Consider the following 16,769-nt stretch of genomic DNA (forward strand, 5'->3'; position numbering starts at 1 on the left):
GTACAATTTTGTCTCTGGTGTCTTTGGACAGCTCTTTGGTCTTCGCCATGTTACAAGTTAAAGTCTTACTGATTGTATGGGGTGGACAGGTGTCTTTATGCAGCTAACGACCTCAAACAGGTGCATCTGATTCAGGATGATACATGGAGTGCAGGTGGACTTCTAATGGGCAGACTAACAGGTCTTTCAGGGTCAGAATTCTAGATGATACACAGGTGTTCAAATACTTATTTGCAGCTGTATCACACAAATAAATTGTTACAAAATCATGCATTGTGATTTCTGGATTTTTCTTTTTAGTTTATCTCTCTCACAGTGGACATGCACCTATGATGAAAATTTCAGACCCCTCCATGATTTCTAAGTGGGAGAAATAGCAAAATAGCAGGGTGTTCAAATACTTATTTTCTTCACTGTAACTGCATATTCTGCATAACTTAGAATAAAACAGACAAAGTGATGGATTTACTTTGTTAGTGTACATACCTGAACAGGTTTGACAAACTTCCCCTCGACTCTCAGCAATCCCGTGCTCTTGCACGGCTCTTTACAACTCAAAAAGGTGAACTGAATATCTTCATCAATGGGGGACTTCTCCAGGGTGAACTGCATAGTGGTGTCTTTTAATATATGGAAGGCTGGATTGAGGAAAAAAATTTAGTTAGTTTACTGAAGTACACTGAGAATTACAATTCTTACCTTTTCCTTGGTTGAGGTATTCAAAGAAGTCATGGCGTGTGAACTGAGGTTCATCCTGACTTCTGTTATGGGATGATGGAACGTTGCCAGTTTTTTCCCCCCTTTGCATCTTCTTCAGAACCAAATGACTGGTGTTCAGGGAGTACAATCGGATATCTTTAACAAGCACCTGCAGCCTCTCTCCTTCCGACTGTTGGCCAGTGATACAATTCTGGATAGTTATACTACCCAAGTGCCCGACCAGTAGTTCAGGGTGTCCAGGTTTACGAGGAATGGACACGACTGGTGATTCAATGTTTACATTTAAGGTCAACTTCACAAAGAACGTATCCAGGGTGGACTCAGGTTCCTCCATGGGGATATCCTCCTCATCCTCCATTGGAAAAGCCCAACTTTGACTCTGAGTTCGACTTCTTCGCGAGGGCGTCTCAAAGAGTGAAAACATACCGCTGTACTCGGCTGTTTTTGTGGCAAGTACTGTGGACACCTTTGTGGCAGCACTTTTCAACATTGAGCGGAAATTGTCCTCCACCTCATTAGCGGAAAGACTCAGCTCCATTAAGAACTTGGCTGAGTGGTTGTAATGTAAGGACGCCATATGTAGATGTAACGTGCAGTCCCCTTGGGACTTCTCCCGAAGTTGGAAATTCAGAGCTTCTGAAGGAGAAAGTTCCTTGTCGTCGAGTAATGGTAGTCCTTCACAAGTTGAGGAGCTGTCTTCTGCGTTGCCAATGCTCACTACAAACTGACTACGGCCTCCTTCCTGGGTAAGGTCTACCAACTGCATGGCACCAAGTGTGCCGTTGATGTCCATTCGACTGCCTAAGGAGACATTAACCTTGGTGCCGGTGATGCTGGCTGTGGCAATCTTCAAACCTTTCTTTTCAGCACCCAGGACAGCACCCGTGGATACAGTTCGAAGGAGAAGGAGGTTAAGTCGATGAATCTCGACAGTTAGCTCCTTGTTCTGGTCATATGTTGACTGAAAAGTGCCATCTTCTTCCTCGGTGTAGAGCTGTGCTGTAGGTTGCTGCAATGATGACGCCCAGGGGTTTTCCTCCTTCGGAAAGGACTTCTGAAGGAACTTCAGAAGCTCCACCATGGTCTCAGGGTTTAGAATAATATCCAAGTTGTTGACCTGCATGCTTATCACCTGAAGGGAACTGTCCAGGTTCATGGAAGGACAATCTGAGCTAACAAATTGGTATTCAAGTTTAATCAGAGCCTCTTGATCTTTGAGAAAGGAACTTAGACCAGAGATTCGATCCGTGCGCAAACCTGAGGAGGACTCATTGAGGTGGCTCTGATGCTCAGAAGACCTGCTGTCGTATGACATTGGAGAAGATGGCTGGCTCTCTTGGAGACTGCCAGTGGGGATGTCAAAACTGAGGTTTTTATGAGATGACACCAGGAGGTCGAAGTCTGAGCCATAGGTTTGTAGCGTATCCACAAGAAGGAGACCATGGACCGTAAGTGAGACCTCAGCATCATAAGGTCGCTTGACAAAATGAGCATTGGTTCCAAACACTTTCAGAACAGATATGTAGCGGCCATCACTCTCCACACCCAGCTGCATATAGTTGATGTTAAATTCAGCCAGCAGTAGGCGGGACTCCACCAGAACTTCTCTTGTGTGCTGCTCTAATGTCATCACGCTTTGTGTCAAGTTCTTGGCCGAACCTTGGATTTTCCAGGAACTGTCCTCTCTCTGAAATATCTTTTCATGTCGGAGAGTAAGCGGGTCGGGAGATTTTACTCCTTTATCGTGGAGTTTGTCTCCATTCACAGCAGAACTGCTTAGCCTAGCCAGACAACTCCTCAAAGCAGTCATCTTCTCAAGGTTGATATGGACCTTAAGATCAGGTAGAGTTCCTGAGAGCACTGCCCCTGGAAGCTGGGGGTCTGAAGTGTAGCGCAGTCTCTGCTCCAGTTGCAACAACACATTGAATTTCTCCACCACATGAGTGGGACCCACTTCACTCTCTTGAAGGTTTTTCCAATTGTCCTTGTAGCGGCCAACCATTATCTGCAGATCCTTAAAGGACAAGGAGTATCTTTCATAAAGCTTCCTACTATAGGCCTTTGTACTTTCAGGGGAGCCAAGGCTGGGAAGTTCGGGACATTTGAGCCATTCTTTCAATGGCATGTGAAGCTCAGGTGGAGACTCGGGTGGAGTGGCAAGGGGTGTCTGGTACTCCTCATCACTTAGGTCTTCCCTTTGAGGTTGAGCAGCTTTTGAGTCTTTGGAGTCATCTTTTATAAAGTGAAAAGTGGAATTGATTACATGTAGAAACAGAAAAACTAAATTTATGTTTTTTACAGTTTAGAGTGGAGCCTCGGTAAGCATACGTTTTGGTTTAAGCCAACATCTTGTCTTGGTTTGCGTACATTTTCTGGCGAGTGTACAATATGGCGTTCGTCTTGTTGTGTTATTAATACACTGCGTGAATCCAACTGTTTACCATAACAGATCCTTGTTAGCTTTCTAACAAAATGGAAATCAGAACCAGGAATCAGCTCTGTTGCTTATCTGTGATGTCATCAGTGTTTGACTGTGTAGATCTTTGCTAACTAACACAGTTACACCTGCTTTTCTTTTGATCAAAGCTGGAAAATAACATACAATGGAGGCCAAGAAAGTTGTAACTGACAGTATTTTGTTAAAGGTGAGAAACTCTATTGAATTTGAGAAATAACATAATAGCAAAACACAAATGTGATGTCCTGCCTTGCTGCTTGTCTTCATTCTGTGTGGCTCTTCCATCCTCTCCCCTCGTCATGTTCACAATTGATCTTTTATATATGCTTATATTCATTTGAAATTGTTTTCTACACATAAAACTACAATTAAAAAATTATACAAAGCGCTTTGTATGAATATTTTTGGGTGTCTGGACTGGATTAATTGGATCTACATTATTTCTTATTGGGGAAAAATGCTACAGTTAAGAGTTTGTTTCGGTTTGAATTGGATTAATGACGCTAACCAAGGTTCCACAGCGTTTACATAACAATATTGTTGAATTTACCTTGAAAGTTCGTAAGCAGAATCCTGCCTAAATCCACGATAACCAACATTGGGTCTCCTGACTGGAAATCATCTGGAAAAATGACCTGCGGTGCACAGATGTCCAGCTTCATCGTCCAACGCTTACTGTTTTCCTACAAAGAAATGACAATTAGACTTCACTCATTTCTTTTCTATTTGTGTTCCAGTGAATTTGACTTACAATAAACTCTCCCACAAGAAGCTGATCAATAGTTTGGCGTATTTCTGCTTTTGTCTGCCTTTTTAACTTGTCATATTGCCTCCGGGCAGCCTCTGCCACTTTGAGCTCTAGTTCTGACTGGTAACCAAAACCTAGGAAGAAAAAAAATGCATTGTGCAATAAATTACCACAGATAGATCACTTGACGCTCGTTTCTTTATGCCTGATCATACATGTCAGGTAGCGCCAACTTACCAGAGGAATGAACCCGTCCTTTGTAGAAAAATTCTGTTACTTTTTTGATTGCTTGCGGGTTGTAGATGATGTTAAGTGGACTGGTGTTCACTTCCAGTCGTCTTTCAAACTTGGACCTCACAGGGTTCCGCTCATAAAGCATTTCAAAGACTGGTGATGAAAAACACTCTGCATTGGATCCTGACAAAGTAAAATGTTAGAAAAAATTATACAGTGACAAAGTAATTTTACAAAACAAAAACCTTACCTGAGTTGCTGGTGGACTGTCCAGATGTTTGGTTAACTGCAATGACAACATTGTCCTGCAAAACATAATGTAACACATTAATGTACTGCTGGGATTCCTCCGTCAGTCACCGCTTACCAATTTCGGAGATACTAGTACAGGGAAGATGGTGTCGTGTGTTGTCAAATCTCGAAGGAATAAACCCCCCAGCTTCACAGACAAAAGGGAAGACTCTGAGCGAGGCAAAGACTCCACAACCACCTTCACACCTGAAGAAGAAACAGCACATAAAAATACAATGAATGAGTTCAGTATGTTCGTCATTGAGACTGGCGACCAGCCCACGGTGTACTCCGCCTTTCGCCTGTAGTCAGCTGGGATAGGCTCCACCATACCCCTGTGATCCTGGTGAGGATAAGCGGCATAGAAAATAGATGGATGGATGTTCATCATTGATTTTGCTCATACACTATATGACTAAAAACCTGACAAGGGAGTCCAAATATTCATTCATTCATTTTCTACCGCTTTTCCTCACAAGGGTCGCAGGGGTGCTGGAGCCTATCCCAGCTGTTTTTGGGCGAGAGGCGGGGTACACCCTGGACTGATCGCCAGCCAATCACAGGGCACATATAGACAAACAACCATTCACACTCACATTCATACCTATGGACAATTTGGAGTCACCAATTAACCTAGCATGTTTTTGGAATGTGGGAGGAAACCGGAGTACCCGGAGAAAACCCACGCATGCACGGGGAGAAACTCCACACAGAGGGTGGAATTGAACCCTGGTCTCTTCGCTGTGAGGTCTGCGCACTAACCACTAGATCGCCGTGCCGCCCGGAGTCCAAATATAAACCTGCTTATTTTTTGCAGTGTTCAATCACTCCCATATCCATAAAAAAGATGATTCAATGTTAAGCGCATAAAAAAACCTCTTACCTGAAACCTCTAGCTGGATAACTCCACTCTCATGTAGGATCTCATCCCTACTGTCCTGATGAAATAGAGTGATTCCACCTTTCTCCAGCAAGAATTCCAGCCGGGCAAACAGGTAATCTCGCCTGGTAAATGTATTCAGAGTCTGGGAGTCCTCTAATGGGTCAAACAAGTCATCTGTTTCTGCTGGAGAAATAAACTATCATCAGTCATGCTTACCTTCAGTAATAGGGAAAACTTTTGCAATATATTATCATATTTTCTGAGCAACAACAAAATAGCTTTATACAGTATTCTCAATGGTATATATTTTTTTTATTGGTGGATGTGCTCCACTTAAACCAAGGGTGTCCATACTTTATACATACAAACTAACCACTGGTATCCAAGACCACATTCTAAGTAAGAGCTCGCATCTCACCCAAAATATCCCAGGAAGACGGGCTGGGCAGAAGCACCTCTGGGCCTTTGTCTGGGTCCAGAGAATCTCCATACCAGCCACCCCAGCCAGGAAACCAAGACTGCAGGTACTGGATCATACCCGAACTCCCACTCTTCGGGATGGATGTCGTCGTCTGTGTAGTGGGCTGCGGCTCACTGCTTGGATCTCGTATATGCTGCGTGAGGAGGCAAACCATCTTTAATGGTGGTTAAGCAACACTCTCTTAAATACAAAAAAAAACAGGCTACTGTCAGTTGAAGCACACCATAACAACATCGGCAAACTCAACTCAAGACTAAAGTAAAGACAGTCAAGACTAAAGACTAAAGTGTTTTAGCGTTAAGCCAAGCTTTCATAGCGACTTCGCTTTTTGATCCGTCAATATCGGCTCTTTGTATCATTGTGAAGCAGAATTCACCAAACATTGGCTTGTTCACCCACTAACAATCACCTCAATAATCTCTTCTTGTTTTCGAAACCAGTCATGGACGATTTCTCTGAGACTCTGCAGTTCCTCCAAAGTCTGCTCGTCTTCTATTCGCTCAAGCTCACTCTTAATGGAAAAGGGCAAAAACATATGAAAATATAAACATACACAAGGCATTTTGGAGTTGTGGGAGTACTGGCTGCAGCAGTGTGTATTGTACATGCTAGAAGTACTAAACCTCTAGTTTAGTAGTAAACTAGTACCTCTTCCTGGGGACTTAAGGGGACTCCTTTGAGTTTTCTGAAGTACAGGCTGGTGTAAGTCTGAACATCTCGTGCACGCTGGAGGGCAAACGACCAACTTCCTCTACGCCTCTGTTCCCGGATCTCACTCAGGTTTGCCTGAATGGCAAACATCCACCATTGTTTGCAGCTTGGAAAGAAATAAAAATAAAAATCAGTCATTTTATTGCAGTCATTTTATCGGTCATCTCTGTGTGTAGTTTGCATGTTCTCCCTGTGCATGCGTGGGTTTTCTCCGGGTACTCGGGTTTCCTCCCACATTCCAAAAACATGCTAGGTTAATTGGCGACTCCAAATTGTCCATAGGTATGAATGTGAGTGTGAATGGTTGTTTGTCTATATGTGCCCTGTGATCGGCTGGCGACCAGTCCAGGGTGTACCCCGCCTCACGCCCAAAGTCAGCTGGGATAGGGTCCAGCAACCCCCGCGACCCTCGTGAGGAAAAGCAGTAGAAAATGAATGAATGAATGAATATTTGCATTGCAAAAAATAGCTAGCTGATGTGGTAGAAATACTTTGCCATACAGCGTCTAAACCCAAACAGTATATAGAATACTTTACATACATATTAATATCTGTCTTACTTTCCAGAGATGGGGCAGTTGGGTCTCCATTTTCGGTAAAGCATCTCCCTTTCCCGGCGGTATAGTTCCTTGAGGAATGCCATGATCTGTTGATACTGGACCTGAAAAAACACAACCCCATATGCAATCACAATTAACAAGACAAAGCAATATATTTTTTAATTAATGTTTTTATTCAAGTACAAATACTCTGATGGATGAAAACTGAGAGCATAAAGAGATCCTTTTTGTTTGTCATTGTGAACCTCTTTCACATTGGGGTTCGTACAGACCTGAGATAAACGTATGGACATGGTCTCCAGCTGAACATGGCCTTCAATCCGTGGGGTGTGTCGGAACCTCAGAGGCTCCTTGGAAGCATTTCTTCTGAGCAATACGGAGGCGCACACTGGTTCAAAGATATATTGATGCTTCCAAGTCTTCATACACTGAGTCATTGCCTCCTGTACGTTCCGAAAACAACAAAACAATTGATATTGTTGTTTGTAAAGATGAACATTTACTGTAATTTTAAATGAATTATTATAGTATTGTCATTTTTTTCCCCACAAACACAAACATAATCAATCTTGGGTGAGGTTTGCACCCCACTAAGTGCTCTTTTTGACTCAGTTAGTTGTTTTGTGTCTAGTTGAGGCTAAGAATAAGCAGTGATCCCAGAACTACCTTAATCCTTGGCATTCTACCAACCAAAGCCTTGTGAAAGCAAATCCACTCTAGCACCAAAACCTCTCATGTCAGGATTGTGGATTCAAATCAAAAGGAGTGTGTCTGTCAGGTAGTGAAGGGTTTCAGACTACCTGAATCTGATTAACAGGGAGTCTTGCCAGCATTTCACATTCTGTATCCCAGTAGACTCGGAAATCATCGATTTCCAGTTGCTTTTGTCGAAAAGGATTCCAGGCCTAAAGAAAGGAAAAATATGTATTATTTCCAAATGTGGATGTCATTCTTTGTGTGAAATAAACACAATGATGACCCGGACATTTAATTGAGTTGCCAAATTGAGGCTCCTCATTGAATACAGTCGTGCCTCATTACATCACGGTTCGACCATAGCGGCCTCACTCTAGTACGGTTTACAAACATGAACTATGCCGCTTATCCTCTCTAAGGTCACGGGTATGCTGGAGCGTAGACATATATCCATTTTGGTTTGAACATACCACATACCACCCGACGGAAGGTGCACCTCACACAACAGTTAGCAATCTTTTCCATTCCATACAATTAGACTAATGCATTCTAAGTTCAAGTTTCAAGTCGACTACTTGCCGTGTCTTTGGAAGGATTCTGAGCAGAAATGTTGTTGATGCATACTCCAAATGAGAAGGGCTTATCTGGATTGCAGGTGTCATCCTCAAACCTCAGGTGCACATCTTGGATGTTTAGCTAAAATAAACATTAATGACAAAAATAGGGGTGTTATTGAGGGTTAAACCATATCATACCAACAAATATTGTATGATGTGAGGAAGAACAGTATCATTTCATTCATTTCTGTAGGTGCAGATCCAACCTTTTCTATTGCTAATATAGAAATCTGCACACACAAAAATGTTTTGTGACGGCAGTGTAAGCGGTACATTGAAACAAATGATGGAATTTCAAACTTTAAATGAAAATTGCACGTTTTGTACATTTGGTCTTTTTACCTCAATGTTTTCCACAATTCTTGTAACCACTGACGCAGTGACAGAGTACCAGTAAGACTCCCCTCTTTGTTCACATTCACTCTGGAGGGCAGAACAAAGATATATCATACATGCATATAAAGATAATACTATAATGTAATATAATGTATGTAATATCATGAAATATCATAATAAATGACATTTTCATCAGGTAAAATTCTCATCACCTTACCTTGAATTTTTCTTCAAGAGTCTTGAGGAGATATTTCTTGCGCTCTCTCTGCTCCTCTTTCTCTTTCTCATCATCATACTCCTGCAGCTGGGCAGGACCAATGATGAGGTTGAGCTGGGACATGGAGATGACCCATGGGTCACTGTGTGGCCGGTAGAATGGGATCTGGAGCGTAATCTTTCCAATGAAGCCTGGAGCAAATGTTTTAAATTATGTTTTAAAAGGGGCACAGTCACTTTTTCCACGCAGGGCCATGTGGTTTTGCTTTTTGTCTTCAATTGTGCTTTTGTTTGTTTCTTTTCGGCTTTTTCCATGATTACGGGGTTGCTACAGCGAATCTTTTTGATCCACATACTGATTAATATTTAAATTTATTTGATGATTTCATATATTTAGGCTGCACGATGGACACACAGCTCGGAGATCTGGGTTCGATTCCCCGCTCGGGCATCTCTCAACACCACTTATGAGCACTTCTGCCCGGCTGGGTGGTGTGTGTGTGTGGACTACGGTACTCTGGAGAGCTCAGGGACGAGTTAAACATAAATGACAAAACATTGGTGATATTTACAAACCAGCAAATCAGAGGCCGACCAGTGACTTGAGAAGGATTTTGTCAGACCATAAAAGTTTGACAAAGTGTGAAAAACCAGCATCCACAAAGTAAAGCAAGTTGATTAGTTATAGATCTTTTAAATGATTAACACAAATGTACCCACTATTGCCCCACCTCGTTGTACCTACATAGCAACCTTTGAACAGGAGCCTCACCTGCTTTGACTTCAAAAGGCAGATCAAACTCTTTAAGTGCATCTTTCCTAAGAGGCAAGTTCTCCAATTCAACCGCACCTGAAGAAGATGAATTACAATCTCATTATTTCCTATACATTTATTTATTATTTAATTAAATAAAAATGTAATTTGGACACCAGGAACAGATTTTGCTCTACATGGTCATTCTTGGTCATAAACTATGTGTTAAAAAACAGACACAATTGGGCAAGTAGGTATAATTAATTACCTTTGAGGAGTGCAATGGAGAGTTGATCTGTGTTCAAGTTGCTGACATATTTTCCCAAGTATGTGTTCAACACCCAGGCGACAAGACCCTCCAACATTCTGTTGGTTCAGGGATGCCGCTACTCCCTGAAATGTGGCTGTAGGCAAAAGCACGGCTCTCAGGGGGGAAGGCACTCTGTGTCTAACAAGCAGAAGGCAAAGGGTACAACAATGTTAGACAAGAAACTGCCCATTAGGGATTTTTCTTGCTTTGATATGATATTGCGGTTTTTGGAGGGTATATAAACACTGCTGCCCACATTGAATAGACTGGATTTGTATGCACTCCCTCCCAGTCTCTCCAAAAGTTAGTCCCTGCCAAACCGTATTATAACGGATCACTTGCATTAATTTGATGGCAATGTGATGTCACTCACCACCAGAGACATCTGTTGCTTTTCATCGATCACTCCTTCCTTGGGTCCACGATTGATGCCAGCGAATGCCGCTGCTAGAAGGTGACACCGTCTTGTCACACTAAACCAAGACGGGGTTACAACGACAGACAGTGTTGTATCAACAGCAAGTCATAAACACGAACAGAAGACGAACCAGTATTTAGAATACAAGTACAACATACAGAAATATCAAGCAACTTCAAACTCAAGGTGGCTGTGGAAAGGGCAAGGTTGCAGTCCACAAAGCTAACCAACTAGCTAAAAGTAGCCTGATGAAATTGTCGGCTCACAGTCGGTACCAAACATCACAAAAACAACATAAAATACAAAATAAAACGCGTACGTTTTCGTGGAAAACACAGCTTTTCCGCGCGAAGGCGCGATCGTTATATCCTTTATATTGTTTGAGATTTGTGTCGCATGATATTAAAACCTGGACTTCCAACTCATACTTCCTGTCACGTGATCAAAACAAACCATCTCTTCTTCGACGAGCGCGTCTGTCTTCTTCTTCGACTGTTTTATCAAATACTAGCTAACTGGCTAAATGTTTTGAGAGACGGGGTTTAATTAAAAAATAATACCGAGGCGATTTTAAAATGATTCAAGACATCCAAATATAAACGCAATGTATTTTATTCGTCCACGTTCCTACTTATTTTGTTATAAGTGTAAGAGATTTAAAAAGATGTTGTCGTGAAAAAGACTACACCGCCTCCTTTAGTTGGTCTGCGTTCGCCTATATTAATTTATTAATTGTAATCGTAATGTTTATTATTATTATTCTCCCAAAATGATTGCGATTTTGAGGGCCTTAACATGGCCGAAAACTCACCAAATTTGGCGAGGTCTGGCCAAAAAAAATGATATTTTATGGGTTTCAAATATAACGTTCCAAAATTGACTCACTAGCGCCACCTTGAAATTTTTTAAAAAACAACCTCTGGTCTGTGACTGTGTACATAGACTGTATGGCGCCACCAACTGGTGGAAATGTATATCTGCCGTAACTTCCTTATGCATGGTCGGATCGTCTCGGAAATTTTTTTGGAAGGTTGGGTCACCCTCCAGTCTGTGACTCTGTGTGTACATAGACTGTATAGCGCCACCAACTGGTGGAAATGTATATCTGCCGTAACTTCCTTATGCACGGTCGGATCGTCTCAAAATGTTTAATGTTGGGTTGAGCCGTCAAACAGGACGTGACCACGTACCCGCCTTGGCACCGGTGTCGCCCCCTCCTGGTTGAAAATTATCAGTGTCGTATCTCCCTTGCGCCTTATCCGATTGCATCATTTTTTTTTGACCGTACCCCCGAGCTGTGCCAGGGTGCTCAAGCCCGCTCATCACTGCTTGCAGTTTTAATTTAATTTTATTTCTTTTAATTGTTTTTCTAATTGTTAGTTCCCACTTTGTAATGCTTATGACCGCCATCTACAGGAATGGAGTAAAAATACACACGTTTAGGATTGCTCTACCTTGGCTGTTATACAGACAGGAAAAATACGATTTTGATATTAATTATTAATAATATTACTTTATATCTGACCACATACATACAACATATAACACATTCTTTGCTAGTAGTGCACTGCAGTCCACAAGCCCTCAGTGGATTTGACTGTTCAGCGGCTTCCTGAAGATTATGATGTCACCGTAGAAAGAGCATCACAGGGATCACAATCAAGATTAACTGGAAAGAAGTAGAGTCTGTGTGAAAGGGCAGTACTAAGGAGAAGTGGCCGCATTGGCTTCCACACAAACCTGTAGTATTTGTTGTCTTTTTGAACCTCACAGGGAATATAACAAGTAAAATACAATATAACAACTATACCTAAACCAAGCTTTAAACAGGAAGATGAAGGTAAAATGGACTATGTTGGGCATGGTTGTTTTTTTCCTGCTCTCTGTGGTTATGACCTTCTGCTTCATATGGCAATACAGGATACCAAAGTTGAAGACAGGTAACAAAACTTAAGTTGCTGTATAACATGTTGTTATAAAGTACATGTTGACCAAGGTTTTTTTGGTAAAATGATTAATTTGCAGAAGCTGCAGCAGGATTACACAAATCTGGCACAGGCTTACTACAGTAGCTTCTGTGTAAAAATGATATTGTGGTGTGTTTGTTCCATAAAACAATAGTATGAACGGAGTGAGCCCCCTACACATAATTTCTCTTTTTTTAAGTGGCTATACAAGAAGCACCAGTTGAAGAGATGTGCCCACGTTATCCCGAGCCTGTGCCCCTCAAACATCCCATCATAGCATTGAGGGTGGCTTTAGAGAAGGTGACTCTTTTGTATTTATTACTGGACAGATTTTACTACAGTTATTTATTCCTTTAAGTACTATATGTCCTAATTCTAAACATTTTCCCATCAGGTTGATCTTCTTCTGAGGACCAGTGTTGATCGTACTAAGCTTCCGGCGCTGTCTGCTGTTATAGTTTTAAATGACTCTGTTCTCTGGATTGGTAATTTTGGAAAGAAGAACATAAGTGACCCGGAATCAACCGCACCCAATGAGTACACAGTGTACAGGTGAATACAGATAAATCAGACTTACTCGTGTGTCTTGCTGTTATGTGGAGGACGGACAGGAAGTGATGTTGAGAGTGGAGTTTTAGCTTGGCATCGCTTGGGATAATTGTGTCTTCAAACCTTGCAATAAAAGCCTTTTGTGTAGGTGATCAAGTCAGATGCTGGAGTGTCTCACTGGATATTACAGTAACATTACTGACACCTAGTGACCGGTGTAGAATACTACACATCATAAAGTCTTTGAATGCATTACCTAATATTAGATTTTTTTTATTTTGCCATTATTATGGTTGAAAATGGGCGGCACAGCGGTCAAGTGGTTAGCGCGCAGACCTCACAGCTAGGAGACCAGGGTTCAATTCCACCCTCGGGCATCTCTGTTGGAGTTTGCATGTTCTCCGGGTACTCCGGTTTCCTCCCACATTCCAAAAACATGCTAGGTTAATTGGCCACTCCAAATTGTCCATAGGTATGAATGTGAGTGTGAATGGTTGTTTGTCTATATGTGCCCTGGGATTGGCTGGCGACCAGTCCAGGGTGTACCCCGCCTCTTGCCCGAAGACAGCTGGGATAGGCTCCAGCACCCCCGCGACCCCCTCGTGAGGAGAATGAATGGTTGAAAATGCTTAATTCAGTTAAAAAATATGTAAAATTAATTTAATTAACATTTGACTAATAATATACTGGATTGTTATTCAAAGACATCCTTGCATAGGTAGAGTAAATAATGTAGTTGAATACCTTTTTTAATAATATAAGGACGTGAAATATGCATTTGAATCTTTGCCACTGCAGAATAGCAAGCCTCTCCAAGATCTTTCCGACTGTGATGTTGTACAAGCTGTGGGAAGAGGGACTCGTAGGCTCCCTGGATGACTCTCTGGAGAAGTACGCAGACAACTTCACCATCAAGAACCCTCTTGGAAAGAGTGGCGAGTCAGCATCCTCCCGAGTCAGGACCTTCAACAGACGTTTACCAGCAATTACCTTGCGAAGGATGGCCAGCCACCTCTCTGGTAACGGCGAACCGCCTTTGTTTAAGGGAATGTTTGTATACACTCAAAAAATAAATGTTTCACCTCAACAAAAAAAAATCAACAGTTTCCATTAATGGTCGAGTGGTTAGCACGCAGACCTCACAGCTAGGAGACCAGGGTTCAATTCCACCCTCGGCCATCTTTGTGTGGAGTTTGCATGTTCTCCCCGTGCATGTGTGGGTTTTCTCCGGGTACTCCGGTTTCCTCCCACATTCCAAAAACATGCTAGGTTAATTGGCGACTCCAAATTGTCCATAGGTATGAATGTGAGTGTGAATGGTTGTTTGTCTATATGTGCCCTGTGATTGGCTGGCAACCAGTCCAGGGTGTACCCCGCCTCTCGCCCAAAGACAGCTGGGATAGGCTCCAGCATACCCCCGCGACCCTCGTGAGGAAAAGCGGTAGAAAATGAATGAATGAATGAATAATAGTCAACATTATTATGTGAACATAACTTAAAAAATAAAGTTAGCAACTTCTAAATCAATTAATTACATTTTTTTACATTGCATTTATATATTAAATCAAGTGGTGTCAACAGATACTCTGAATTACTTTTTAGAGTGTAGTTTTTAATAGCTTCTGATGAATGATGGCCACCCTGTTGCCAAACTATTGAAAATGGATGATCAAGTTATTATTAGAGATAACATTTATGCATGAATCAATAAATTATTTACAGAAATAGTTCTGTCGGTGATATAATTTTTTTTTTAACAGGATTACCCCGAAGATTAAGGTCAACTAATCTCCTTTGGAGTGGAGACACCCAAGCGGCCCTTAATTTGTTACAGGATGATGTCCTTGTTGCAGATCCTGGAACAAAGTAAGACAGTTTAAAGACAGTACATCTCTTTGGTTCCATGAATTTATTGATGGTTACATTGATGGTTATATATATATCGTGTCTTACCCACAGATGCCACTATAGCAATGTCGCCTTTTCCTTACTGGCCAACATCCTGGCCCAGAAGCTGACCGGAATGGACTTTGAGAAGTGGGTTTTCCATAATATTTTGGATCAGCTCGGAATGGAGAACACTGGTTTCGACGTGACTCCTGTGATTCAGAGACACATGGCAGTGGGTGTCTATAGCAACGGTCAGCCTGCACCTCTATACGATTTGGGCTGGTATCGACCTGCAGGTCAAATGTTCTCTACAACAGCTGACATGGCCAAACTTATAATGGCGCTTCTGGGCTCATACAGCAGGACGTTACTCCGAAAGGACACCCTGAACACCATGCTTGCCCCGCTTTTCCAATGCCAGAGTGGCTACTTTGCGAACTACACAGGCACACCGTGGGAGATCAACCAGCACTTGGGGTACGACTTGGTAAGAAAGGATGGAGACTTGGATGGCTATGCAGCCTCGCTCTCCCTTGTGCCACGACTTAAACTGGGACTGGTGATCTTGATGGCCGGAATAAGACCGTCAAACGAGGATTTAGTGAGCAGGGTCTACAGCCATCTCATCCCTGCAGTGGAAGGTGCATTCAGGGATGCTGAACTCACTGTCAGACCACCACCTGACCCAGCTCCTTATATAGGATTTTTCACTTACAAGAATATGACTTTCTATGAAATCAAAGCAGGATCAGACGGTGCTTTGGTCATGCAGCAATTTGGACCGCTAGTGGAGAAAAGTGTTCCATCCAATTATCAAACCGTCCATTTAGAGTACCTTCAGGATAGGGTGTTCAGAGTGGTATTCAAGAGCCCATACCCATGCAAGTTAATGTTCAACAGTGCCTCGGTCTCCCTGGAGAGACAAGACAGACAACTATTTAATTTTTACCTCTTCAATAAAAAAGGTGTTTCACCAGGTTTCGATTGGCCAGGACTCAACACGTACAGGGTTATGCGGCTAGCCAGCAGACCATATTTTACCACATGAAGACAGGACGTTGTCATGGTAACAAGGGGAGGTGGGAGAAAGTCAAGTGTTTTAGCAAGTCTCAGGTCATATCCCAAGACAAGACAGGTCGAGCCAAGTCCGAAGTCACCTGTTTAGGGTTATGGTAGATGACTACCCCCTGGACTGATTAGGTGGTGATTGGTCATACCCAAACTGCATGATGGTCAGCCACGTGAGTGCTCACCTATTTCTGCTTTATATATATAATATACACCAGGTCTAGCCAGATAGATGCCTCGATCTTTGGAATATTACATTAAAATACAGAAAATATACATCAGTCGTCTTGACTTCCTTCCCTTCACACTTACATTACACATTACATAGGTTGTACAAAGTCATGGTGTATAATAAATGCTTATGCAACATTAATTACTGCATTACATCCTGGTAGGCACCATGAGCCAAACTAAGATGGTAGGCAGGGATTGCGTACTAAGCCAAGAAGCCGCGCTTACGTTGGCCTCACTGTAGTTTCGTTCCGAAATCTGCAAATTCAGCCAATTTTTATGGAAGAAAATGTTAAAAACATTCATTCATTCATTCATTTTCTACCGCTTTTTCCTCACGAGGGTCGCGGGGGTGCTGGAACCTATCCCAGCTGTCTTTGGGCGAGAGGTACACCCTGGACTGGTCGCCAGCCAATCACAGGGCACATATAGACAAACAACCATTCACACTCACATTCATACCTACGGACAATTTGGAGTCGCCAATTAACCTAGCATGTTTTTGGAATGTGGAAGGAAACCGGAGTACCCGGAGAAAACCCACGCATGCACAGGGAGAACATGCATACTCCACACAGAGATGGCCGAGAGTGGAATTGAACCCTGGTCTCCTAGCTGTGAGGTCTGCGCG

General features: G+C 42.4%; 2 protein-coding genes across 5 annotated transcripts in view; one reads left to right on the forward strand and one right to left on the reverse strand.

Moving 5' to 3' along the window:
- The window catches only part of vps13d (vacuolar protein sorting 13 homolog D), a 39,039-nt gene extending 28,147 nt beyond the window's left edge, over positions 1-10,892 (reverse strand). For 3 of the 4 annotated variants that reach the window (XM_078796938.1, XM_078796935.1, XM_078796939.1), the window contains exons 1-21: positions 10,592-10,892; positions 10,389-10,488; positions 9,974-10,153; positions 9,724-9,801; positions 8,953-9,143; positions 8,742-8,822; positions 8,362-8,478; positions 7,887-7,991; positions 7,359-7,529; positions 7,087-7,187; positions 6,464-6,632; positions 6,225-6,326; positions 5,753-5,948; positions 5,335-5,517; positions 4,528-4,658; positions 4,411-4,465; positions 4,164-4,343; positions 3,930-4,060; positions 3,729-3,861; positions 700-2,952; positions 487-638 (exon numbers count right to left, since the gene is read on the reverse strand). In XM_078796938.1, coding sequence (XP_078653064.1) covers positions 487-638; positions 700-2,952; positions 3,729-3,861; positions 3,930-4,060; positions 4,164-4,343; positions 4,411-4,465; positions 4,528-4,658; positions 5,335-5,517; positions 5,753-5,948; positions 6,225-6,326; positions 6,464-6,632; positions 7,087-7,187; positions 7,359-7,529; positions 7,887-7,991; positions 8,362-8,478; positions 8,742-8,822; positions 8,953-9,143; positions 9,724-9,801; positions 9,974-10,070 — 4,626 coding nt within the window. In that variant the 5' untranslated portion in view covers positions 10,071-10,153; positions 10,389-10,488; positions 10,592-10,892. The remainder of the gene's footprint in view (positions 1-486; positions 639-699; positions 2,953-3,728; positions 3,862-3,929; positions 4,061-4,163; positions 4,344-4,410; positions 4,466-4,527; positions 4,659-5,334; positions 5,518-5,752; positions 5,949-6,224; positions 6,327-6,463; positions 6,633-7,086; positions 7,188-7,358; positions 7,530-7,886; positions 7,992-8,361; positions 8,479-8,741; positions 8,823-8,952; positions 9,144-9,723; positions 9,802-9,973; positions 10,154-10,388; positions 10,489-10,591) is intronic. The other variant, XM_078796936.1, reaches the window with a different exon arrangement.
- A 1,196-nt stretch (positions 10,893-12,088) lies between these two features.
- On the forward strand, positions 12,089-16,692 carry lactbl1a (lactamase, beta-like 1a). The gene is made up of 6 exons (XM_058051782.2): positions 12,089-12,373; positions 12,600-12,700; positions 12,795-12,952; positions 13,748-13,968; positions 14,710-14,815; positions 14,909-16,692. The coding sequence occupies exons 1-6, from the start codon at positions 12,268-12,270 to the stop codon at positions 15,885-15,887; spliced, it is 1,671 nt and encodes a 556-aa protein (XP_057907765.2). The 5' UTR covers positions 12,089-12,267; the 3' UTR covers positions 15,888-16,692.
- The last annotated feature ends 77 nt before the right edge of the window (positions 16,693-16,769 follow it).

The sequence above is a fragment of the Doryrhamphus excisus genome, linkage group LG15 (assembly GCF_037039965.1).
Source record: "Doryrhamphus excisus strain RoL-2023G ecotype Guam linkage group LG15, RoL_Dexc_Guam_v1.1, whole genome shotgun sequence".
Classification (NCBI taxonomy): domain Eukaryota; kingdom Metazoa; phylum Chordata; class Actinopteri; order Syngnathiformes; family Syngnathidae; genus Doryrhamphus; species Doryrhamphus excisus.